General features: G+C 38.8%; 1 protein-coding gene across 5 annotated transcripts in view; it reads right to left on the bottom strand.

Moving 5' to 3' along the window:
• Nucleotides 1-26,870, bottom strand: part of TP63 (tumor protein p63) — a 220,281-nt gene that overhangs the window by 53,758 nt on the left and 139,653 nt on the right. For 4 of the 5 annotated variants that reach the window (XM_068545458.1, XM_068545459.1, XM_068545460.1 and 1 more), the window contains exon 4: nucleotides 21,809-22,063. In XM_068545458.1, coding sequence (XP_068401559.1) covers nucleotides 21,809-22,063 — 255 coding nt within the window. Of the gene's footprint in view, nucleotides 1-21,808; nucleotides 22,064-26,870 lie in introns of those variants that run through there. The other variant, XM_068545462.1, reaches the window with a different exon arrangement.

The following is a 26,870-nucleotide window of genomic DNA, read 5'->3' as shown; positions in this document are numbered from 1 at the left end:
ATTACAGTGCTCCTGTAACAGAGGAATAAAATTAGGAAGGGGGAGGGGGCTCAATCAGGGCAGATGAGGAACGGACTTGCACCACTTCTGTAACATGAGCGCATGACCAGAAAACAGAGTCCTACCTCCACCATGTAGCGGCCTAGAAAGCTCAGCCTCCTCACTTCAGCTGTGAGCTTCCGTGCCCTCCTCCTACACTGGAAGATGAGGATAGCACACTGAACTTGGAGTGCTGCTGTGAAGCTCACATCGTGGAAGTGAAAATCATCTGTACCTTATAAATGGACAAATACAATCATGGCTTACAAAATAATGTAAGAAATACCCTCAAAGAGAACTGCACAATTTTCTGCCTACTTAAACTATGCTCTGCAACAGATAGATATTTAAGCCAATCGACTGGGTGGAAAACTAATAATGCAGATAACTAATCAATTCGAGTAGAAATATTTAATAGGCACAGAAAGAATAGGCTAAGAAACCTCAAGTAGATAAATAACTATCTTCCACATCAAAACTACAAGGATTTTTGTTGTTGTTGTCAGAGATAGAAAACCTCACTAGACTCTGAACCCCTATCAGTTTTCCTTTCAGGGTAAGCTGGCAGCATTGGCACTGGAAAGAGAAACCACACAGACAACAGAAGGCCAGGCTGTTCCTCTGAGTTAGCACTTTGGGACTATCTCATCCAGAAAAAGCTGGTACAGGAACTTTGGGGTTTGTCTTTCGCATTTCCCTACTACTGTATTACAACAATTTTACACAATGGTTTAAATCTTACAGAGTCTTACATGATGCTGTGTTTCAATTGCTCCAGACCTTACAAGTGATGTTCACTCCACTTTTACACATTCATTCCTTTATTCCAATAATATTTACTGAACGTGCTCTCTTACTCCTTCAATGCCCAGAAAAACTTTATTTTTTTCTTGCGACCTTATCCATCTTTCACTCAAGTGGTAAGCATAATAAAACAAGAATAATCTTGCATGCTTTGTAAAGGGAAACGACACTGATACAAAGCAGGCAAATGAAAAATATATTTGAGATTAATAAATATATCATTGAAGTCTGTGATACAAACTCACCATTAGGAAAGAAAAGATGCTAATGAGTTCAACTCCTGTCACTAAACTAGAAGTTTCTCACTCCAATAAAATTAATGTTCATATATAATTTCCAGATAGTTTCAGAATTTTTTTTAATTTGATAAAATGAACTTTATCCTTAACCTTTGCCATGAAAATGGGAGTTACAATAAATCAAATTGAAAGGTAGATTTTAAAAAAAATATTTAGTTTTGTTTTTCAAACCCACGAATTATCTATCCTTTGTATCAGGAACTATGATAGACTGATAAAAGGGTAACTCTTAACTACAATTTATAAAGGTCTAGCTTTATTCACCAATTAGATTCTCTTTGTCAGATTTAAAATCTGAACTCCAGATATGCTGAACTGTCTTTGTGTCAACAGTTTAATGCTCTCTTGCCAAAGCCCTCCTCCCCCATCCTATTCTAATCCCAGCAAATGGCCACTGGCCACTCTTTCCTAAGTCCAAGAAAATGAAGACTGACAGTGTAGCTAATATTTAATCAGTGTTAATATTTCCCAAATTGTATAAAGAGAGATTTTTATATATCAGGTGAGATGTGCCTGTGTAGTGAGTACAAATTTACCCCCGAAAAATAGTTTATCTTGGTTGAAAAAAGTTAAGGCTACATTTTGGTTTGCTAATGAAAGAATTAAAAGGGCAAATATTTGAAGAAAACTGTCAGAAAAGTATAGAGATCATTGACACTGAATTTAGTTAAGAAAGGCAATGAACTAATTTTCAAGGAAGTTGTTCCAAACACTGTCTAGTTATAGTTTTAAAATAACACATGCACTCTTCTTTAGCTCTTCCATTCGCTCCCTTAATATCTGGGTCAAAAAATTAGGTAAAGGAGAAGGGGACTTGGATTCTCTAAAAGTTGACAGTCAGCTTCTAACTTGTTTGCATGGATCTAGCTTTCAGAATGCTTAAAGCTCTTAATCATATTATATTTAGTACCAATTAGCACACTCCCTGTATTGTACTTCTCAGAACAGTATGTTCCAGGTACTAAAGCAGGAAGAGACACTGATTTCCTGATTCCTCTTTTCAGATGCTTGGATCTCTAGGCAGGTGATTTACAAAGTCTTCCCTCTTGGTCCAATTCCTACAACTAGGTTTAGAAATACGGTATCTGTCAAGTAAATGTTGAATCTTTCTTTGGGTACAGGTAAAAATTAAAGTAGTTTTTGTTTGTTTGTTTGTTTTTTACCAGTTAATATCCTTTGTAACAAATTCACCTCTAACATTCAGCAAAAAGGAATGGAGAGATTTTATAATTCAATTTACTGAACTGAATTGAGGGCCAGCCCTGGGTCAAAGCATATTTGTGCAGTTACTGATTTTTGTAAAATAGCATTGCTATTTTTTTTCATAGCATTCTTGTTTTTCTTCTGCATTATACCCAAAACTGAAGTGAAAGATATTTCCATTTTCTGTGAGCTACTGTTAGATACGTTATTTTTAATCCAGTAAAAGGCCAAAAGTGTTCATTCTTATATTTAGGATAAGAAATCAGAAGAAGGATTAATGATCTCCTTCAATATGTTTTTTTCATAGATAAAGAAACTGAAGCCCAAAGCAGCAAAAGGACCTGGGCCAAAGCCATCAAACCAGTCACTGGCTCCTTGGCCAGGGCTCTTCCTTCTTCAATCAATAAAACTTCCTTCCAGATCCTTTCCATGCAAGGCAGAACCAGAAAGAACAGAAGGTGTTTCTTGATCTGGCCAACTACAGACATGTGTGTCCTCTCATAGACAAAGCGGTAGGATAAATAACCAAGACGAATCCTAAGAGAAGAAAGTAAAAGCATAACACCAGAAACTCCCCCAACACTTGAGGAATATATTCTTTGACTTGTTTATTACTGCAGTCCTGATAAGAAGTAGCTCTAAAACAACTGTGCAGGAAATGCTACAATGTTAGGAGTCAAAACAACCCCAGTTATGGGAAGTAGGTTTCCGTCTCTGAAATGCACACTGCAAATCCGCTCCCAACCCCCCACTCACCTTCGTTTCCCCTTGCCTAATCTAGTATCTGAATTATTGCAATAGCCTCCCTGCCTTTAGTCTCCCCACCTCCACCCTGCTGCCAGTTATTTTCCTCCGATAGAATATGATGTCGTCCCCCTACTCATAGCCCTTCCATGTCTCCTCAATGCCTTCAAGATTGAAGCCAAACTCCTTAGGAGGATTCAGAGGCCCTCTCCATCTGGCTCTGTGAACTTCTCTCCAGCCTCATTTCCTGCTCCTCTCCAATTCCTCCAAACATTGCACAGTCCGGGTATGCCAGACTCTTTCCTACTCCTAGACTTACACAACATGGCTATGTCTCCATGCCTTCACTTACCTGGGTCCTCAACTTGGAATGTCCTTTCTCTTTTTCCCCATTGCAAGACCCTGCTCATCTTTGGAGAGCCAACTGTAAATGTGAAGTCCTCTGTGAAGCTGAACAAATCAGTTTGTTTTCTGTGCTGTATCACGCTTTGTTCAGACAAGGATACCATCTGACAAATATTTGTTGAGACCCATCATATGTGCCAGCACTAAGATACAGAGATGAAAAGACAAAGCTACTGCCTCTGAGTTCACACGGTAATGGAGAGACAGACAGGAGGTACACCGTGCTTCTGAATATATGTACAAAGTGTCATGAACATAAGAAAAGGAACTCCTGAGTGAGTGGTGGCAAGGGAAGGATTCATCTACAATTAAGGCTTTCAGTGAGTTTTAAAGGCTGAATAGGAGTCTGCCTGGCAGACAAGGAAGGTGGTGGGTAGGGGGACATTCCAGACAGATTATAGCACCTGTCACACTGAATTACGGTGAGGTTTATCAGTTTGACCTGATGGATTGTGAGCTTTCTGAAGCTGGGCTAACTTACCTATGAACAGGATTACCCTAAAGCCTCGAGCTCTAATAGTAACTAGCATGATTTAGGAAGGGACTGCTCAGTGGCCAGCATTGGACTGAAGGCTTCCACACTGCATTCTCAACAACCTGCAAGGGAGATTATTTACTCCTTAAAGAGGAGGAAATTGAGTCTCAGAGGGGTCTGGTCCCTTGCTTACGTGTAAACTGTGGAGTTACGCGTGTTTTTCTCCAAAGTGCACCTTCTGGTGCTCAAGAAATGCACTTTGAAACTAAAGGTGTGTTTCAGTGAATTGTAACAACTGAGACTTAATGAACGGGGTCATCAACTTAGCTTCAACAAAGGCACCTGGGGACATGTGTGCATATGCATACGATACAAAACATATAAAGCACCAAATGGGGAAATTCTACGACAGCTATGATAAGTGTATACTTGGTCATACCTGTTTGGGTCGGTAGTAATTCTGAAGCTTCAGAGAAGGTAAAATTTTAAATATTCCAAGAAAAAAATTTAACAAAAGGGAAATTAAGCTTCTGAATGTGAAATAATGCCTTTTCTAAGAAACCGATCAAATATAATCAACGCAGATTCACTTTAAGTGACAAAATATTTCTGAATTTTCTAAGATAGAGAACAACGCTTGTCCTTGCCACACACAATACTCACAGAAGCCTCAGAAAGTTTGAAAAGATTTGGTTTTATGGAGAAGAAAACTTTTATTATACTAACTTCCCTTTTAGAAGCTCAAAGGATTCATTCTACTAAAAAGAGCCACTAACCTTTAAGTTTTGGAAGTTTCCTTCCTATTTTTCTTACCATTTCCTATCCTTTTTTTGCTTTCTTTGCCCTTTTCACCACTGTAACTCATGTCTTTGACAGAATGAAAAAAAGAAGAATGGGGAAGAGAAGGGAAAACAGGAGGGGCTGCAGAAGTAGTGGGGAATAGCAATCCATCTTGTGGACTCTGAAGTTATAAATTCCAGCACATACCCTCAACCTTCTTCCCCAAAGGGTGGCAAGAATGAGATCACGGCCATAAAACCCTACTACTTCTTAAAGTACACAGATTTAAGAAGGTACACATGTAACATCTACTAAAACAACAAAACAAGTAGGCTTCTCCCTATCCCACAGGATATTTTTTATTACACATAATTTTATATATATATATATAATTATATATATGATCTATATATGATAAAGGACAGAGAAGGGTCAAGACAATTAAAAATACTGTTGTTGAATTGATATTGATAGTATTTAAGCTTATTCCCCCCATCACTGATTTCTTCCCCCTTTCTGTTATTTTCTTTTTGATCAAGTTTTGAGCAATATCTCTGAGTATTTGGGAACAAATATCCAGGTGCTCCTCTCATGCTTCTTTGCACAAAATCTCTATCACGAAGAGTAAAAAAACTGGAAACCATAATTTCTTTCTGCCTACTGGATTAATAGGTAGCTTTATGAACTATTCCTGACAGTCCTAATACTTTTTACATCTACTTCATATTGACAACTATTTTTATAACACTTAGCTCAATGTTAGCACTGCCCACATACCATGAGGGTATGTATTTTAACCACCAGGCTATTAACACATATACTTGCTATATGAAGGAATAACATTTTAAGAGGAATCCTCTAAAAAGTTTATACATCTTTTAAAAATTAGACATGTTTGAACAGGCAATAAAACACAAACAAGTCTTGGCCCTATCGCATGCAGAATGGGTTGGTTACAGATGCTTTCCTGCAAGCTACATCTTGCCTATTACAAGAACATTCATCTTCCAAGCACATCATTTCACCTACTTTGCCTGAAGCAAAACAAAGTGCTCACACAAAATCACAGGATTTGTAAAAATATTATTGCTAATGCTCAAAGAGACTCTTACACTTATTTGACATCCTTACAGAGGAGAAGAACCAAACACCTGATTTCCAAAGTACCACTTTCTGACGACTGCTCAGTTTGCTTTCCCCCTATGCAAGCTAATGACGGGAGGGAAGTCTAACCTGTGTCTTCATTTTTCTTGCCTACAACACTGAGGCTGGGCCAGCACTGACTCACAAAGCTGGAGACATTAGCTCATGGCAATGATTCAGTCATGAGAATTCTGACAGACAAGGGCCTCTCCCCTCACTGATGCTTCAAGGGGGAAATCAGTCCCTGGAAGGGATGGCTTATGACCTAGGCACGGATGTTACTGCGTCTGTTATCAAGCACTGAGGGAAACAGGTAGTGTTGTCTGTGACAGCAGCCAACTTAATAGAAAATAACCGTCTCCATAGGGAGGCCTCTGCAGTACACCCAGTTAGAAGAGCCTTACAAAAAGGTCCTTATCTCCTGCAACCAGCCCTTTCCATCAGTCCAGGAGAAGAGTGTGAATTCTAGTCTACAGACTACTTGGGTTTCTCCTCGGGGAGAGAAGAAAGGCAGAAGGGCCAAGTGTTCGGGAGCTAATAGGCTTTCAGCTTTTATTACTGGGGGTGAGAGAGAACATCTAGGAAGTTTTGAAATAGGCTGGATAAGAATCATCTCATTCAGCCAATACCTTTAGCTTAGAGCTCAGGGTGAAAAAACGCCGAATGTTCATTCATTTTGCAAGACAGGAAGCTGCAAGCCTTTTCTGCCGCCTCTATCCCAAGGCAGCAGGAGCAGTTTGCATGAGGACAGACTTCTGAGTTTACAAACCACTTTCACTTTATTATCTCCCTGGATCCTCACAACAACCCTAGAGCGTAGGTGCCATTAGCCTTGTTTTAGAGATAAGAGACACCACGGAGGTTAAGAGATTTGCAAAGGCCCCAGCTAGAAAATGGCAGCCTTTAGATCTCCGCTAGTAAGAGGGTTAATCACTTCAGCTCCTTGCCTGGCTCTCCATTCCTCCTCCCTGCCTTCCTGTGTAGCCTCTGGAAGAAATGACTTCAGCAGCTGGCCCTCTCTCATTTCTGTCCTCCCCACATCAGTGCACCGTGTCACTGAGGGAGCGAGCCCACCATCTTGTATCTACACTACAGTGGCATTTTCCAAATTGCTTCCCTTCCTCCAGGCCCCCTCCAACCAACCTCCATACATTGCCGGATTAATGGGTTTTATCTACAGTCCCGAGCATGATAATTCCTGTGCTCAAAAAGTATTCAGTGTCAGCCCACTGCCCGTGGGATATAGTCCAAATGCCTTAACCTACGTAGGCTGGCCCCATCCTACCTTTCGAGCCTTGACTTCTGCTGTTTCCTATCCGTGACCACAGCTTCAGGCAGAATAGCAGAGTCCTGTCTCCAGGTGAGCAAAGCAGGCTGGCCTCTGTGTTTTTACTTCAGCTGTTCCCACTGCCTCCCTGGAAAGTGTACTCTTTTCCCCACTTAACCAACCGCTGGGTCAACTGCTGTCCTCTTCTTTCTTTCCGGCCACAAAAGCCTTCTCTTCTGGATGCACAGAATTTTTCATTCAAAGGGAACTTCAGAGGCCACTTGATCCATTCTCTCACCTAAAACTTGAGCCAAGGGTCTCATTTCTATCTTGACTTGCTCCAGGGGCTGAGCACTCACTATCACTGGAGGTGGTGCATTCCAGCCCTGTAGAACCCTGGCCATTCTTCCTTCTGAGCTGGAATCTGCCACCCAGGAACTTCCTCCCTTTTGTGCTAATTGCGCCCTCTGGGGCCATCCCAACAAGTCTAGAATGTGGCTGGTTTCGGGAAAAGCTAGCACTAAAAAAGGAGCTCTGCTCACTGATTAACAATATCACCCTTTCAGAGCATGGGTCCTTGTTCTTTCCAGGTTGAAGCTGCAAAAATAACTAACCCCCAGGGCTCTCTCCCAGAGCAAATCAATGTGTCTCAAAATTGTGCCGCTTAAATGGTTAAGGTACTTGTACGTCAGAAATATAAATGGCAGTGTGCCTGAGTGTAACTCAAACTCACAAGATAAATATTACTCATCTTCCTGGAACTTTAATTTTAAAGATTTTTTTAAAAGAGGGAGATAAATATATTTAAATGTATATTTGTATTAAAATGCAAAATTGAAACAAGTTTTACAAAAAAATAAACAAATTATATTTTTTCTATGGAACCCTTCAGATTATAGCCTCAGGATGCCCAAGGCAGACATTCATTTTCCCCTGCTCCTAATTGGGGTAAAAGTTTTAAAGGACTGTTCTAATATATCATCTCTTCCACATCATGGAAGGCATCAGAAGCTAGAGGTACTCCATAGACTGGATTCCCTATTGCAGTTCCTGATGCATCTTTGAGAAGGGCAGGTTTAGTCCAAATTCTAATCCTAAATTCATGATTCATCCTAATAAAAATCACCATTTACCAGGCAGTGTTATGCACTCTACATTCACTATGTCTAATCCTATCAATAACCCTGCTACCTAAAGATGTATTATCCCCATTTTAGGGTTGAAGAAACTGCCCTGGAGACAGTGTCCTGCCCAAGGCAACATAGATAGAAAGAGGTGGAATTCAACCCCAGGTCTATCTGACCACCAATCCTGAATTCTTTCCACTCACCACTCTGCCTCCTTAGGCACTTTTGCTCGTTCTTTAATAAAAGAACCACAGTCCCTGCTTTCAGAAAAACGCAAAGCTTTGTTGGATGGGTAAGCACTAAGATAGGTCACAATATTTGTAACTTTCAGTCTTGCAAGGTAACTAAAACAGATACACTTGTAAATATCTCTCATATTTTACAGGGTTATATATTTTATATCACATCTCATTGTAATTTAGCAGTTGAAATAATATTTTCATTTTAAATCAGGAATTTATGGGGAAAAGATCATTCCCTCTTCTGCTTAAATGTTTCAAAGTATTACTATTATTTTTGGTTTCTGAAGCTTAAATTCTAATGCCAAACAAATTAAGAAAGCAATACATTAAGAACAAATCTATGCCCCACAAGCATATGCCCAAGTGACAGCTTCAAAACAAATTTTCTAACCAGTTAAAAAAAGAAAAATCTGTTAGTTTGGGAACGCTTGTGAGCAAGTCTCGGAAGGATATAACCATTCTCACTGTTCACGTAACAGTGTGGGCCGTACCCAGGCGTAAAATATCCATGCTAATTCCCTTGCGTCTGATTAACTTGTCTTGAAGCATTCTCCATGTGCTGAGCATGGCTGACACTTTTATTGAGACCAACGACAAAAGATATCCAAGTAGCTCTGGTCATTTCTATATATATGTAGATATCTACTAGGATCCTCAAAGGCAAACAGTATGAATGTCAGAATCCAACCTAAGTTCTTTGAAGTTAGGTTGTGTTCTGAGTTAGTCAGAAGGAAAACTTATATTCAAAAGTAACTGCAATAAAAGAATACTTCTAATAGGTAGAAATAATGTATAAAATTTAAAAATGCTTCTACATGAAGATACAGTTTCAATTATTACATTATGGTACCAACTAACGAGTTAAACCTCACATCTGTCAAAATAAAACCATCATTACTATCACGGGAAAAGGGCCTTAAAATTTTATTGCTTAATTTTATTTTACTAAAACACAAGCAGATAATTACAGAGATTTTCTTTCCAGGAAATTTCAAAGCATTTTAGAAAAGTATATAGAATTATATTTACTTACCATATATTTATTGACTAAGACCATCTAGTATTGTGTACATTTTAAAGTAAGTGCCCAGTTCTCAAAAAGGAATAAGACTTGCTAGGTAAAAGTAAGTAACAAGTCCCCTTTCCTCTCCTTTTCTGACACAGCTTAGTCAGCTCTCCTAAAAAGACAACTAAAGGAAATAAGAGGTATTTTCTTATACATCAAAGAAAAACATCCAGTAGACTATCGAATGCAGTAATCAATGAAGTGAAGATTTTAGACTGAATTTGAACATTCCATTTGAATTGGTTTGGCTCTTTTCCTCAAAGTAGAAGTCCATATCATGAAAATACACTACCAGGACAACAAAAGTGTCTTAGAAAACATTGAACTTACAAATTCAAAGTGTACACATTTTCCTTTAAAGAAGGATCCACTCACTACTTTCTTAGAAACCATTTCACTTCCTCTCTCTCCTGTTCTTTCTTTTGAGTATCCTCTCTCTATTCCCACTCTTAATCCCAAAGTATCTAAGAGGATAATTACACTTGGGTGGAGGCTGAGAGAAGATTCTATGAAAACTTAACAAAAAGACTGTTCCCAGCACAATTCTTACACCTTTTAACACCTATGTCTAAAATTTTTATGCAAAGAAAAGCATTATAGCTGAGAACTGTGGAGTGCTAGGCAAGAAATCAATTCTGAAATATGAATACATTACAGAAACTTATACAAATAGCTATATATTTAATTGCTTCATGAGTAGGAAACTAGACAGGAAGAAGTCTATATTTCCTTCTGGTTCTGCTGCTGAATGAGACATCTTTTTTTCCCTAGATCTCAAGTTCCTCATCTCTTGTCATTCCAATTTTTACACCAAAAAGTTCATGAATGAGTTACTATTTGTTAAATTATATGATGATTCTCAGAGATAAAATATAAATACCTGCAAGATATGCCTTTGTTACAATTATATACAAAAGTGTAAGCTGTAGTCTTTGAAGATAAACATAAAACATAATCCATTACCAGTGAATATTATGAAAGGACAATGTAAGCCTAAAGAATGAGTTATCCATGGTAACTTTTAGAGGTTGATGATTTTCTCTTGAAAGACTAATTAAAATAGTTATTTGCCAAGTGTCTTCCTAAACGCAAAGGGAATAAAGTTAGACTAAAGCATTTAAAAAGAGTGTGCATTTATTTATACATGCATAACTTCAACACATGCTAGGTGTGAGAATAAGTAAAGGAAAAAGAGGTTACTTATCTATGTGGATTAGTTCAAAAAAGGAATTATTAATAATCACAACAGGAGACATTTCCTATGAATCCATTCTAACTGTGGAAGTACAAAATAGTTATTCCAAATTTCTATTATGAAAATGCTTTGCATTTTACATGTTTGGCAATCTGCTTTATCTAATTACCAACTAAACACCATTTCCCAAAGGCCTTCCCCACAAATTCCATTGTTTCATACAGAAAGGTTGGAAGAGTGAGGGTAGGTGATAAACTTGAATAGATAGTGTTTAGAGGGAAACACCAAATCCTGGGTCTAATACGCAATTTGTGTCCTCAAACACCTCCACTATCAATCACCAATGCAAGGGAACGGAACTCTCTCCAATAGCGCTCCTAGCCTTTCTCATAACCAGCTGCTTTGGGGGACAATTTTTCCTCTCAAGACCATTCCACTCTGGAGAGTGTGGTGGCAGGCAGGGATAGTAAACACACACCAAAACTCTATTTTCAAATTCAAAAGGATCCAGTTTTTCTTTTCTTTTCTTTTCTTACACGCAAAATCGGTAATAATATCTTTTAAAATTGATTCACTGTCTTAAAATAAATAATGGTCTACACTACAGAAATTTTTTGAATATAATTCTTAGCAAAAGGAATACATTTTGTAACTATTCATTCTAACTCCCCTATTTTGAGAAACATAGGCTTCTCAAATCGTTACATATCAAATGCATCAAAATTCTTGTCGGTCAAATGTTAATTTAAATGCTTATTACAATAGCATATCAGTTTCAGATAAGTCAAGTTTATAAAAAGAACTGTTAGGATTTTATAAGTAAACTTAACACACACTTAACACACATATGTCAAGGCATACAAGATATTTAAGCAAATTTTATAGAACTATGAGAATCATTTTGCTGTTTTAAACAATTACTGTAGCTTATAGAACTTTGCTTTTATGACATACAGTTAATCATATCTATGACTTACTTGATGACAATTTCTTGTTCAGAAACGTAATCCATAATTATAACATTGTTCTTATGGGAAAATGAAATTTGCTTTTCCAAGAATACAAAGTAGTAAAAAAAAAAAAGAGAGAGAGAGAGGCAATTTATAACGTTTAATGTTAGGGCTCTAGATTCATAAAATCTCAGATTAACAGATAGAGTAGAAGGAAAAAAGTAAGCAAAGGGGGAGAGAGAAAGAAGGAATATCTTTGAAGCCCAAATTATAATTATTGTAAATTAACTCCTTTGTTACTCAACAAGCTTAAGATATTTGTATTTATATAAATACGTGTATTTATTTTTGCATTTTTAATAAAAACTAATTTTTTCTTCTAATGACCTAGTCAAAATGATCACAGTTTAAAATTCTGTTACTGGTTTGCTGAAATATTACCAATAAAACACTGAGACTCTAAGAAAAAAATTATCTGATGAACAACTACAGGATCTAATTATACATGTTTTAAGAAGAAATTATTTTACATTAGAAAAAAAATACACATATGCAAACATATATATTTATCCTACATTTATTTCTAGGGACTTATAGATCTATATATTTTCATTTCATGTCTGCTTATAAATGGAAAACCTTGAAAAACTGCCTGAATTGAAAGCATGTATATGATGTACTATTCACGCAGGTAAATCTAAAAACAAAAATGCAGGATCCTAAGATAATAACATACTGTGTTTTTAGAGCTTCACCTCTCAGGCTCCCAAAGTACTGTGTAAATTTTAATTAAGTCTCACAGCAATCCTACCAAGTAAATATTACAATACCCATTTAACAGATGAGCACAAACAGAGTCACTTGCCCCAGATCACAGAGTTTTTTAGTGTCCACAAGTTGTCCTTCTGAGTTCTGTGTTCTACTTAATGAGCCACACTTCAGGAGCCTGTCAGATGACTTCTCAAATTCAAATGAGGATCCTTAAGTAAGCAATCATTATTCTTTCGACTTAATACAACTTGGAAACCACTCCAAGTAAAAGAAAAGTCTTTTGAAATAGTGTCCTCATCTTATTTGTTATATTTTCCACAAGATTTAGTGCAGATGATACTGGTAAAACAGCATGAAGAGGAAAACAAAAATGCAAACTAAATGAGTAACCCACAAAAGAACACCTGTTTGATGAACTTGAAGACACAGAATTAACTCTGCATAAAACAATTAGAAATTACATTCCAATTCTTCAGACCCTTCTAATAAAATAACAAGGTGGCAAATTATACTGTTTTACTTTTTTAACTAAGAAATCATGAGTCTTCATTATTAGATTCAAAGTGAAATGAGAAGGCTGATTCTATTTGTAAAGTGAGAATCCCTCCCTAATTCACCTCACAGTAAATTAGACCTAGGGTCTCTGGCTACTCTCAATTTCCTTTAAATTTCAGCTGAGGGCAGCCTGATGATGGGGTCGTAATCTTTATTAAAAACCACAGGAGAGATGGCTGCTAAGATCAGTACCTTTAGGCCCCTGTGTGCCTAATTACAGGACCCCTTGTTCTAAAAACCATTCTACGTCTACAAAACATCTGCAGGGCTTCAAAGAGTCTAAGATTTTCCTTTCTGTTCTACAATAAACTTTTCTTTAATTTCAAAAAATTAGAAGCTGTTGGGCAGAAAGCTATGTTATCTCATGTCTCCTTCAGGCTCCAGTGACCCAACAGACATACTAATTGCTGCTGATATAAAACCATGAGGATTTATTTCATATGTAGCTGCTTTTACCCATGACATGACAGCTGATTGCTAAATACCTCTCATGAGAAAAATACATATTCCCTTCTCCACCAGAGGGGGTGGGGACAGTTACAAGACTTGATCACACTATGGAAATGGTTAATATCAGGGAACGCAAACAGGAGAAGGTGTAAAGCTCACATATGGGAAGACACTGAGAGCAATAAAGGGGAAAGTTACAAATAAATATATTCCATTTGGAAATAATAATTAATTATTATTATTATTCAGGGCTGACTTGAAGTAATCTCTGTCAAACTGAATGATATACAGTATTTTTTTTAATGGCTCAAGAAAAATACAATGACATTATTCTCTGTCTACACCTCAGTTTTCTGGTGATTTTTGTTCTGCCACACCTTCCATGTGCTAATTACAAATGAGCCACTGTTTAGTGAGCTGAGAAAACTGATTTGAAGCACTTTCAATCGCACTGCCTTTTCTGGGTACAGCTTTGGCCAATTTTAGTTAAGTTATGGAGTCCCATAAATTCTCTAAGTATTAAGTATTATTTCTCTAAGTATTAAAACAAAACAGGGCTTCCCTGGTGGCAGTGTTAGAATCCGCCTGCCAATGCAGAGGATGTGGTTTGAGCCCTGGTCCGGGAAGATCCCACATGTGGTGGGGCAACTCAGCCCATGCGCCACAACTACTAAGCCTGTGCTCTAGGGCCCATGAGCCACAACTACTGAACCCGTGCACCACAACTACTGAAGCCCGCGTGCCTAGACCCCGTGCTCTGCAACAAGAGAATCCACCGCAAAGAGAAGCCCGCGCATCACAATGAAGAGTAGCCCCTGTTCGCCCCAACTAGAGAAAGCCCGCGCACAGCAACGAAGACCCAACACAGCCATAAATAAATAAGTAAGTAAATAAATAAATAAAAAATTTTAAAATAAATAAATAGATAAAACAAAACAAAGAAGATTCTTTCTTTATGCCAAGGACCCAATGCTGCAGATCATTATGTTTTATAAAATAAAATTTTATAGGAATATGAAGGTAGGAAGGTCATTAACTGCATGAAAACAAACTGAGAAAGATCTACGTTGATAATGTATTGCTTAGTTTATTGCAGGGGGTGGGAGGGGGCGGTTAATCTATAGGACTTTTGAAAGGAACAGAGAATTATTATTTCCAAATGGAATATATTTATTTGTAACTTTCCCCTTAGATGCTTGCTCTAGTTTCCAGTTATTTTATTTAAATTTTAAGTAACTGTCCCTTGTCACTGTTAAATATACTGCAAAGACAGCCTTCAGTCTGACTATTGTTTTGTTTGGTCTGTGGTTTTTACAACTTTTTTTTTTAAATGAATATATCACTTAAAGATCTGGAGATATTACATGCAAATCCAGGTTTCCAGATGCTCTTGAAAAATTCATCTTTTAACTCCAGCCCTACCTTCCCCCATGACACCAGGGTGGAGTTGCAAAGCAGATTCCCTTGCAGACAAGGTGTGTAAGCTCATCTTGCCACTGTTCCCATCCCCACCATTTGACTCATTTCCACTACCCCCTAGTGCCAGATATTTGGGTTTGCCACCTTCAAGGTAGTCCATTATTAGTGGAAGTGATTTTTTAGGGAAATGGGCCTGAGGATCGGATCCCTGCTCTTGATGGAAATTTCCATGGTAATCTATTTATATCACAATCCTCCTCAAAATAATCCACACTTCTGGGAAACCAAAGCCACAGTGGAAAAACAAAATACCAAGTGGCTGGTAATATCTACAAAACCAAATTGACTACTATGAATAATAATATAAGTGAAGGAGAAGGAGGAAGAGGAAGAGGAACAGGACAAAGAATAAGAAGGGAAAAAAGGGGGGTTGCTGTTATTCTTTTTGTAGTAGAAAAAGAAAGGCAAGTTTATTTAAATTTGCTATTTATTTCTTCTTAATCAGTGGTCAGTTCTCGTAACATTAGATGCAATAAATAAATAAATATAATTTTTTTTTCCTTTAAGTAGAAACTCTACCGTGGATTCAGGAAATCACTGAGCACAGTCTGGGAGGGCCCTAAACATCAGATTAGGTGAAACTGGCTTATCACGAATACATTAACCTAGAGTTAATTTAAACAAATTAGGGCAAACTTGCTAAGTTATTCTGCTCTGGATGTGGGGACAACTCCCCTATAGCATGGCTTACAATTGAAATTCACTTTAAAGTCCAAAACCTAGAGCTAAATAAGTAACATGAACCATCCCCAAGAATCTCCAAACCCTTTATTTAGGACATTCTTCCTCAATACTCTCATCAACTAAGAAATAGCTTGGATAACAGGTGACAATGCTCAATGTTATTATTTTCTTTATCATGGGAGGAGCACACAAAGACACTTCGTTATGTATCTCTGGAGATTTATAGGATAGCTCTGGCAAGAAGTGAAAATAACTTTGTTATGATTAACAAACGTACCACTGGCAAAAGACAAGTCTATTGACTTCTGTCCCTCAGCAATGAAATCTAACAGCCTCTCAGTTAAGACCAGCCCCAGTAAAGGCTCAAGCGTTGGTGAGAGAAGCGTTTCCTTTGTGCAAGGAAGTTGATAAATCATATTCACCATGGAAAAGTTTGTCTGTACATCATGTCCTTTGATGGGCTATTCTTAAGAGTCCCAAGATTCCAGAGGGCCACGCAATGGGCTGGCTTGCATTAGATTTCTGCAGAGCTGGCAGCCTTCTTCTGGAAGTCTTACATTACAGGTAACCTGATGACAGGGAGGGTGGGCCACAGGCATGCATCTCAGCTCGCCTGTGGAGGAGCCAAGGGGAGCGAGCTTGCAAGACCCGATATGCTGGGATCAATGAAACTCTCCGGGGAACTAGCTGTTCCCCTTTCAAATGCTACCTCCCTAATCTCTCCACTTGCTCAAGTCAGAGTCTTCAAAGCTCTGAACACGACGTGAGGCTGGCATGATTAGGAAAGGCAAAGGAAGAGGGCTCTCTAAATCACGGGTGGAGGCAAATGGCATTGAATTAATGGACAGTTAACAGTCAAGGTCAGAATGGAGGGATACTGCTTGGGACTGTAATTATTTCCTTTGGTCACGAGGAGAAAACAAAGTTTTTTCATATTTACTAAGGGCCTACTATATGCTGGACATGGCTCTGAGCACTAGGTCCAGGTGCCTGCCCTACAAGACCTTGACATCTATGACAGGAAAAAAATCACAAGAGCAAAAAGGGATGTATGTCCAAAGTCCGGGGTCATTATCTCAGACGGAGAGCACAACAGAAAAACACTAACCTGAGGATTTTCCCAGTATCTGCACACAGATTATACTGTGTGTCCTGGGTTGTGGGGAAAACAACTCTCAAACTGTCAAAGGTGCGTGAGGCTGATAATCAAGACAGATTGATCTATATTCACACACAAAAAAAGCCTTGTCCCTGGAGTTCAGCAAAAGAAAGTACTCTGCCCCCAGAAGTAGTGTCCTTACCAGTCCTCTCAAAGCTCAAGTAGGTGCCGTAGAAGGCTTATCTCATCCTCAGCAGCAACTCCAAAAGCATTCCAGATCGGTACCTATGATTCTTCTGAATGGCCATCGAGTATTCTGTCATGTGGATATGCTACAATTTATGGAACCAGTTCCCAACTGGTGAGTGTGTAGGTTGCCTCCAATACTTTTGCCACCACAAAACCACTGCTATTATTTACTTAACACGGAGAATTAAAAAAAAAAAAAAAAAAAGGACATCCCCATAAATGAGAAATAAATGCTGGAATTCAACAGGTTCTTAAAGCTGGAAAAGACCTTTCCTAGTGCCGGCAAAGGAGAGCCTACATCTGCTTGGACAGACTTAGGAAAGCAGCTCGGCCAGCCTGCAGAAGTCTGCATATCGGAGGGCCTGATATCATCCTATGCCATCTATTCACGTATTTGAGTAGTGGATAATATTACAGTCCTGTGGGGCTGGAGTATGCATGCTAATAGCCCAAAAGCAGTAAGAAAAAAAAAAAGTAGAAGACATTTTGCTTTGCATTCTCTCAAATTATTACTTGCGGCACAACTGAACCCTCAACAAAACTATAATAAGCTCGTGAAGCAAAGGGATTCAAATTCAGACTCAGTAAACACATGTATGCCTATGACTAGTCAGGTGCTGATAGGTGCACTTACAAGTGGCATGTAATCCTCACAATAAGGAAAGTATGAACCTCCCTAAGTGTAAGTGGAAAAAGTCAAGTTCAAAGAGATTGAACTCTCTGAGCAGGTCCCAGATGCTGCTGGTAAATTTCAGGGTTGAAATCTGCACCTAAATTTCTTGTCATTTCCAAATTACCATACTGTCAACTGGCCTGTGGCTGATGAGTTCCAGCTATAATGCTAGACCAGCACTATATTATATTAAATGGTAGGCCTCTATCAGTAAGTAACAATTACACTGTGGAAATAAGAAGAAAGTCTGAAACCCAAGTCCTAAATTCCATGTTGGTTTGGGTGTGACTGTGTGTGTGTGTGTGTGTGTGTGTGTGTGTGTGTGTGTGTGTATGTGTGTGTGAAGGAGAGAATATGGAAGAATGTCATTGCTCTTCACTTTATTTCATTGGAAGAATTTTAAAATAGATACCATATTTTTATGGAACTGGGAACACATTCGTTACTGGAAACAGAGAAAGCAAAGGAAATATGTGTATATACTTTAAATATATTAATTATATTTTGGCAGTGACTCTTAGTAAAACCAGAAATTAAAAGAGAAAACAACACCAAAGGATGACAAGTGATAAAATGGTACTAACAAGATTTTTACTAAAGAATTACCAGAAGACTATGAGGTACATGTGACCCTTCCTAACGACAGCTGCTTTTGCTGCTTCCAGTTTGTGGGCAGTTTTTAAAATATAGTGTTTTTATTTTGAAACATTGCTTTAAAATGCACAGATGCCTAAGAAATAGGTGTTGTATAATGTAGCATAAAAAATGTCCTTTGTCAGGTGGCTTCACTCCATGCTACACAGGGCCTGCGAGTGCCTGTATCTCCCTGCCTTCTGTCAATCAAGAGAAAGTCTAGATAAGATGGTGGAGAGACTTGAACTGGGAGGGAGGGAGGCCTGGGTTCCTCTATTTCTTCGGCTGGTGATCAGCCATGTAACCTTTACTTCTTGAAGTTTCCTCATTTCTAAAATGGGATAACAGCCTCGGTTCTGAGGCTCCAAGTGGCATGAGAGAACACTTAAAAATGTGAGATCTGTGTATAAGTGTGAGGGTATATAATTTGGCTCAAAGAGTTAGGTGCTGCTATGTATAAGACACTGGTGTACATGGTTAAGAATTTACATATTTTTAGGTGATCTCAGGAGTTACTCAAACAAGGGTTCAAATGTGCTGGATTTAGACGAAATGTAGCTGGGCCTAAAATAAGTCTAATTGCGAACAAGAAAGATCATGAATAAAAATATAAATACCATGTGATACGCTAGTAGGATGGAATGGACATCTAATTCAATCATTTTATTCTGTAATATCTATAGCATACACTGTAGACAACTGAACAGACACCCAAGAAAGGCAAACCAGCTTAACCAAGGTCATGTATTAATGGCAGGCAAATGAACTGATTAGAAGCTAAGTTCTTCTAAAAACTATGTTGATTAATAACACTATCTCATCTTAAGGAAAAGAAGTAGTTTTCACCCCATTCATCCTCATCAGAGGCACAGACTGAATTCTAGAAAGATGAAGTGACTTGGCTAAGGTCACGAGGATGATCACAGTGAGAATCCAGGTTTTCTGGCTCCCAAGAGATGCTCTTTCCCATCACCACAGTGCCTACCCCTCTTTCAGGGTCCTGATACCACTGCTATCACATTTAAGGAAATTTTACCAGGGTACTCTACAAAACATTTTCTTTACTTTTTTAAAAAATTAATTAATTAATTAATTAATTTATTTATGTATTTATTTTTGGCTGTGTTGGGTCTTTGTTGCTTCGCGCTGGCTTTCTCTAGTTTTGGCGAGCGGGTGCTACTCTTTGTTGCGGTGCGCGGGCTTCTCATTTTGGTGGCTTCTCTTGTTGTGGAGAATGGGCTCTAGGCGTGGGCTTCAGTAGTTGTGGCATACAGGCTCAGTAGTTGTGGCTCGCAGGCCCTAGAGCACAGGCTCAGTAGTTGTGGCACACGGGCTTAGTTGCCCTGCGGCATGTGGGATCCTCCCGGACCAGGGCTTGAACCCGTGTTCCCTGCACTGGCAGGCGGCTTCCTAACCACTGTGCCACCAGGGAAGCCCCATTTTCTTTACTTTTAACCTACCACTTATGTAGATATCCTCAACCTTTTTTTTTTTTTTTTTTTGAGACAGTGTACCTCTCTGAGAGAGGGGATTTGATGGAAGATGGTTCAGAATTGCACTAAAACTGAAAAAAAGCGTTAAGACTTCTGTATGAAGAGGTGGGGAGGGAGGGAGGAGGAAGAAAGATTGATGGTCCATCATGCTCCATCCCCAAGGTTCTTAAGCCATTTTAGGAGGGCGGTGATTCTTCATTTAGTGGCCCCAATATGCCCATTATCCCTCAGATGTGCTCACTCTTAATATAGTAGAGCTCTGCAAATGTCAGATGAAAAACTGTTAGCTTTGAAGTTCAGTGACTGTAAACATCCAATTGGTGTGACCCCTATTCAAAAACACATCAGTGTTCCATTTATAAAATGGTTATTTTAGTGGTTCTTCAGCAAGATATTACTTAGATCAATCAACCAATATATCTTTAAGTTTACTCTAAGTTTACTCACCTGGAGTGTCCACCTCCACAATTATTAACATAAAAGAGACTAAACAGTATGACACGACCGATTAAAAAAAGCACATGGAAGAGAGATCAAGTTTTAAGCTAACACTTCTACTTTATGGTTGAAATACGAACCATGACAGAACCGCTTCTCAAACCATGAAAGAAAAGCGCTAAGATAAATTTTTAGACAATTATGGTACATCCTGATGTGAAATGGTGAAAAGAAAAAGAAAGGACATAATCTAGTGGGAGGAGGGTGGCAGAATCAGAAATAGGACCAGCTACACAAAAGTCTCTGTAACTTTAGGGATGCCACCGAATCCCCATGTTTTTTCAGCTTTCCTTACTAGTAAAATGGGAGTTGTGAAATGTGCCCTACCTAGCTCACAAAAAAGTTAGGTCAAAATGAGGGGACACGTGTGAAATTATGTTGGAATTTAGTGTTACTAATGCAGATTATTTTATAAACTCTGTACAACTGGAGAAAAGCCTGGATACTGTAACATACAAAGAGAAATGATTTCCAAGGAAACCTATTTGCCAAAGAGGGAAAAATCTATTAAAACAATTTGAAATCTACTTCTCAACAAGACGATGACGTTTGGAAGCATTTCTATAATCTCGGCAAACATTAAATTCTTTGACAAAATGTGCGTCACTTTGGTCTTGGGCATTCTTTGATCAACCAGTTAAAACCAGTCTTATAGGTTTCCTCCCTTATATTTAAGCTTTATTCATGTTATAATAGAATAAACTCTGAAATAGAATCAACATTCTTGTAGCTTTTTTAATTTTTAAAAGTATTTCCATGTTTTCTTAGGAAAGTTCTATATAAGATTTTTTTCAACATTTTTCATCAGAATCTCTTTGAAGCTAATTTAGGCCTCTAATGTGTAGTTTAAGAGGATTTTTGGGAGGGAAACTTGCTTCTACATGTAATAGATATATATGTATCAATAAATTATGATTCATGCCATAGAACCCACATGCACAAATTTAACCCTTCCTTAATAGATAAGATCTTAATTTCTTTTTACACCGTGTTTGTGATTTTATTCATTTTTTTTTTAAATCGCACCTTACTGGGACATTTATTTTTTCAAAATAATGAGACTGGCAACGCCTACATTCTGCAGACTGCAAACACATATCCTACGGTTACGGTATTTTCCATTGGCGTAATGTTTTACGTTTTTCCAAAAAAAAAATCTTTCACACAAAGGACCTCCCAACAGCGTGAGGCAGGCTAGAATGCATCAGCTGAAATTGCTAGGAGCCAGCCAGAATGCAGGAGTTTGGTTCCCAGATCAGGGCTGTTCCTACTAAATGGCACTTTCTCTCTCTCTGGTTCAGTGTTGAATATTTCAAACCAAAACGTCCTTAGAGGACAGGGAGAATTTTTGCACCATTCAATATGGAGATCTAAGCTTTGATGGGGGAGAGAGCCGGGGGCGGGGGTTGGGGGGGAGGGGTGATGGAGAAGACCCTTGTACCTGGGGATCAGGTTCAAGGACACATGGGCGCCCGGTGCTCTTACCGTCCAGGTGGCAGACTTGGCGGTGCTGGACTGCTGGAAGGACACGTCAAAGCTGTGTGGGCCCGGGTAGTCGGTGTTGGAGGGGATGGCAGGCGAAGGCGAGAGGGCGTCGAAGGTGGAGCTGGGCTGTGCGTAGGGCGAGGGCGCCGTGACGCTGTTCTGTGCGTGGTCTGTGTTATAGGGACTGGTGGACGAGGAGCCGTTCTGGATCTGCTGGTCCATGCTGTTCAGGAGCCCCAGGTTCGTGTACTGTGGCTGCGGGACACCCAGAAACCCCCCACGTTAGCCATTTAAGCTGCAGATCCTTGCTGCCAAAAAGGCATCATTTGGCGAGTGCCTTCTACAGAGTTCCACCTCACGTCTGCAACACTTCGCACTCAAGGGAAAATGACCAATGTGTCATGCATAGTTCGAAACACCAAGAGGAACCCCAGGCGTGTGTATGTTTTGTAATGACCTGCACAGTTCACACGGCTTCATGGGCAACCTTTGGGGACTGCGGTCTCCCCGAGAGCGTTTGAAAGTGGATTATGTGCTCATTCGCAAACTGGGCAAGAAGGGCCAGTGCTCCGTAGCTGCTTATGAATTCTTTAAAATAAATGAATACTGCCTGCTATTCTTTTTCTTCTTCTGTCCTGGTATTCAGAATGAAAAAGACCACTGGATAGATATGTTCTAGAGGAGGCTTAAGCATCAAATTGTTGTTTACTGAGAAAAATCAGTTGTCCTCCAAATTTCCTTTTAGTCATCATTCTAAATTCTGTCTCAGGGTACCGACTTGCCCCCAGAGACTGGGTTCATGAAGACTGGAGGGAAATGAGTAGCAGGGACAGGGAGAGGCAACTATATATTTTAAAAAGGTTACATGCTAGCAGAACATCCAAACAGCCTACTTTTTCATCTGTTTTTTTCATTTTCTTTGTAGCAGTTTACTATTTTCTAAAGTAGAACATGCGTAAGAGAAATATCATCTAGTTATGATTAAAAGTCTATGTTTGAAATAATTCAGAAGTACATTAATTCATATAGCTTCTCTGCCAGGTGTTTTATTTCTTCTGGGAAAACCGGCACCAAGTAGGTATTCAATAAGATGTTTAAGGGAAGAATGATTTAACTTCTCATTTCATCGGCAAAAAATCCTTACTGTATTACTATCAGAGAGGGGAAGTGATTTGCTCAAGCATCGGCTAATAAGCAAAGAGTAGGGATTTTGAAACCAAATCTTCCAAGTCCAGGGCCCTGCCAACACCATTCCATCTGTCAGCCTGATAAGATAATTCAAGTCATTCCTGAGTCAAATTGGACAGATTTCCAGAAGGGGCCACCAGCCTGTGTACCATTTTCCCTTTGTGAAATCTTCTGACATGTGGAAACCTCACTGTTTCTTCAAGTTAGCAAAAGGAAAACAAATCAAAAGCAAAAAGAAGAAGGCAGTCCTGTGGGTACATATTTTATAAAGGAAATGAGGAGTCTGGATCTTCAACTGAAATATAACAGAGTCCCAGATTAAGTCAAACTACAGAGAAGAACAAACTCACAAAGAAACGGATGCTTGAAAACAATTTTAATTCAACTTTAAGCGTACGAAAATTATTTTACTAAACTTTAAGTATTTCACACGGGGAGGAGAAAGGACTCTGTCATTCCATTCAGTCCAGAGAGCATCTGTCTAAATGTTAACGGTTGCATGCCCATTCCATTACATTTATACATTCGCATTCCACTGCCGAATGCCATGCCCCCATTTGCTCTTCAAATAACTATTAATCTCTTTACACTTATCCCACTGCTGACAAGAGCAGCTGTTAGTCTCGCCTTCTCTCCCCTCTGACTTCCACAGCTCCTAGTTCTCCTGTCCTCCATCTTTAGCTTCCTCTCTTGACAGGTGAGGCAAACTGCAGGTGAGACAGCTATGAGAGACAGAACTAAAACCTGAGGCCCGGACGAAGGCGTCCACACCCCTGGCTGAATGAAAGCTCTTAGGCGTCCAAGCCTGCGGCAACAGCCTAGAAAGGGGATTGAAATTATTATTTGTGTTCAAGTTAAGGGTCAGTATACAAAGCACTCCTTAGCGTCCTGTAGGAATCAGATAATGCTCCCAGAGGCACGTGCTTCCCTAGAGCAGTACAATTAGGGAGGTAGCCGCCCCTGACAAAGGGGACAAAGAAATTCGCCAAGCACTTTCTCACAGGCGGTAAAAAGCCTGTTGGGCCAACCCTTTCCTCCTCCTTCAGCTACACAGAATGGAACTTCAGCTAATTGTGCGCTTGGAGGAGAACAAAGAAACATGGCCCTTTGAATTTTTTTTTCCCAATAAATGTAAAGAGAAAAGTTTGGGGACCCAGCTTTAAAAGCCAGTGAGTAAACACTCAGTGCTGCTTGAAGGACATAAGAGAAATGGAAACTCCATTTACCTCAGGGGTACAAAGACGACGTCCCTGGGACAGCAGTGAGACTGAACGTATGGGGTGGCACCAAAGAAGCAGAAACTGTATTTCAAGCCATTAATAGGTGTTGATGGCTATGCTTTTAGATGCCATAATTTTTAATCCCAAAAAGTTCGGGTGAAATATTTTACTTCACAATAGGATTTGCTTCCAGTACTGATGCCTCAATTTATATAATGTAAAACTAGATTTCTCAGGTTTGGGCAAAGAGCTGCTTACTATTCAAGATAAAAATGGGAAAACATATTTCAATTTAAGCTTCCCTCAAATTTTACTTTAAAGAAGCAAAAGCTAAGTAGTATACTCAATTGTCTTTAAAAAAAAGCATAAAACCAACACTAACTTTGAATTAACTAGCCTGAAACACACAGCAACAAACCCACCAAAGTAGAATTGTATGATTAGAAATCTCCTTGGAGACTTTCCATGGCCTTATTAAAAATTTATATCATAAACCTGCCATAGGAATTAGTACTTTTGAAGCTAATTTTAAAAGGATTTAGTTGACAACGACCAAAAAAGTTTCTTCTTTGCTTATTTCTTTGATTTGAAGAGAGTGGACGTGTTGACAAAGTACAATTAGAGGCAGAGGGCAGACCAGCATAGCCAAGAAGAACAAGTGTTAGGTAGGTAGGACCAGCAAAATAATTCACAGCGCCCATCGCAAAATGAAAACACAGGGCCTCTTGTTCATAAATTATTAAGAGTTTCATAATGGTGACAGCAGAACATTAAACAAAGCACAGGGCCCTTTCATGACTGCACACTTTGCAGCCTATGAAGCTAGCTCTGTGCCAGGTTAATGTGAATAATATTTATTTCTTCTTTTCCACCAAAGTGAAGCTGGCGGGATGACGGAAGCAGTAACTGGACCCTTTGTTTACTTCAGTAATTCCATAAACACAGAAGGGAGAAATTTGTGTTATGCTGGGATGCTAATGAGATGCCTATTTATGATGACAAGTAAAATAGTCTCCGAAGTTAGAACATGACACTCGTATGAGTACCAAAAAGTGCCCTGAGAAGAACTCTGTGGGGTCCTCTGTGACCCATGTGTTTCTTATGCAACAAAAGCTATTAGAACATTTGAAATGTAATAGGAAGTAGATTGTCCCTTTCTAACAAGGTATCTTGATGTTCGAATAACCTTAACATACTCTATAGGGACTCAGTGAATGAATGAACAGTGTTGAATATCTACCCTATCATGTCTGAAAGAGGAGACAGTCTTTTCTCCACAACATATAAAAGGTGAAAATGAACACGATTTGCCTGATGTCTATTATAAGCCTGATAAAGTAAAACAGTGGATTTCCTTTGAATTTGAACAGATGCTTCATTTCCTATAAAATAACTTTGAAATAGAAGACGCTGCCTGGACCCTAGAAAATTACCAACATCTGTAGCTGAAATGTATTCAGCTTCACCACAAACTAGCTGATATGCCCACAGAAAGGATAAAACACACCTTGGTCACAGAAACTTCATATACTCCGGGTAATCACAGAACACCCTGGGGGTGTTCGAAAACATGGAGCTGGTATGGTAAGTGTAGGGATACCCAGGGGCTGAATCTCAAACTGCCTGCTTTCACCATTAGGAAAGAGCAAGTATAACTACCATGCCCAAATATAGAAAGACAGTTTCCTCGTTGTTTGTTTATCTCCTCCCGTAAGTTCTTTCGCATTCCCATAGTCATCTACAGACTGATTTATTTCTTCAGTTTTGATGATTAGAATTAAAATGGCAGTAAAGAATAGAGATTTCTCCTGACTGGTCGTTGTTTTAGAAGCGTCCTATATAAATGCAGTTCCTTTAGTTTCATTTTATTTTTCCTTCCTGGATTACATTGTTTAATGATCTTAAATTCTAAGTATATTGTGGGCCTGAATTTTCTTCTCATCAGCTCAGCAATAATGTATATCAGTATATATCACTGTAAACAAAACTTAATATTGAATACCTGGGTTTATACCTACTTAAAGTTGACTCTGTAATTACTTTCCTGTAAAATAATTTAACATCAAAAAAGAATTCCAATCAAGTCATATGACCAGTGCAATGAAACAGGAACATAGATATAATTTGCATTTCTGAAAATCTCTCCTCCAATGTATCTGTGTAAGAGAAATTTTATAAGTTCTTTTTCTCGCCTTTCCTAGATATTACTATCTGTAATAGCTAATTTATGGCAACGATAGTCAATAATATATGGCAAGAGGTTAATAAAAAATGGGAATGCAGACCATATCAGGCATAGGAGAGGTTACTTTGGAAACTTATAATCAATTTATTTACCTCAATTCAAATGGATCCTTGTCACAGGAAACAATAACTTGCCCAAATTTCATTTGAAAAAAATTATATTTATAATCCTTGACTGACTGTTAGAGGAGGCTAAGGAATTAAACATTCTTCAGTGCTCTTTTTATTCGTGAATGGATTCTAGTAATGCAGAAGAACTCTGAACTTAGACTTGGGTAACATGGGGTTTAAGGCCCAACACTGCCACTAATTTGCCATCTACCCCTGGGCAACGTACTTAAACAACCTGGACCTTAGTTTGCTATAAAGTAAAATCTGTATAAAATTGAGGAGACTGAATCTGATGATCA

Source organism: Eschrichtius robustus, chromosome 6, assembly GCF_028021215.1.
Source record: "Eschrichtius robustus isolate mEscRob2 chromosome 6, mEscRob2.pri, whole genome shotgun sequence".
Lineage (NCBI taxonomy): Eukaryota > Metazoa > Chordata > Mammalia > Artiodactyla > Eschrichtiidae > Eschrichtius > Eschrichtius robustus.
Note: the sequence above shows the minus strand (reverse complement) of the source record. Positions and strands in the feature narration are given on the sequence as shown.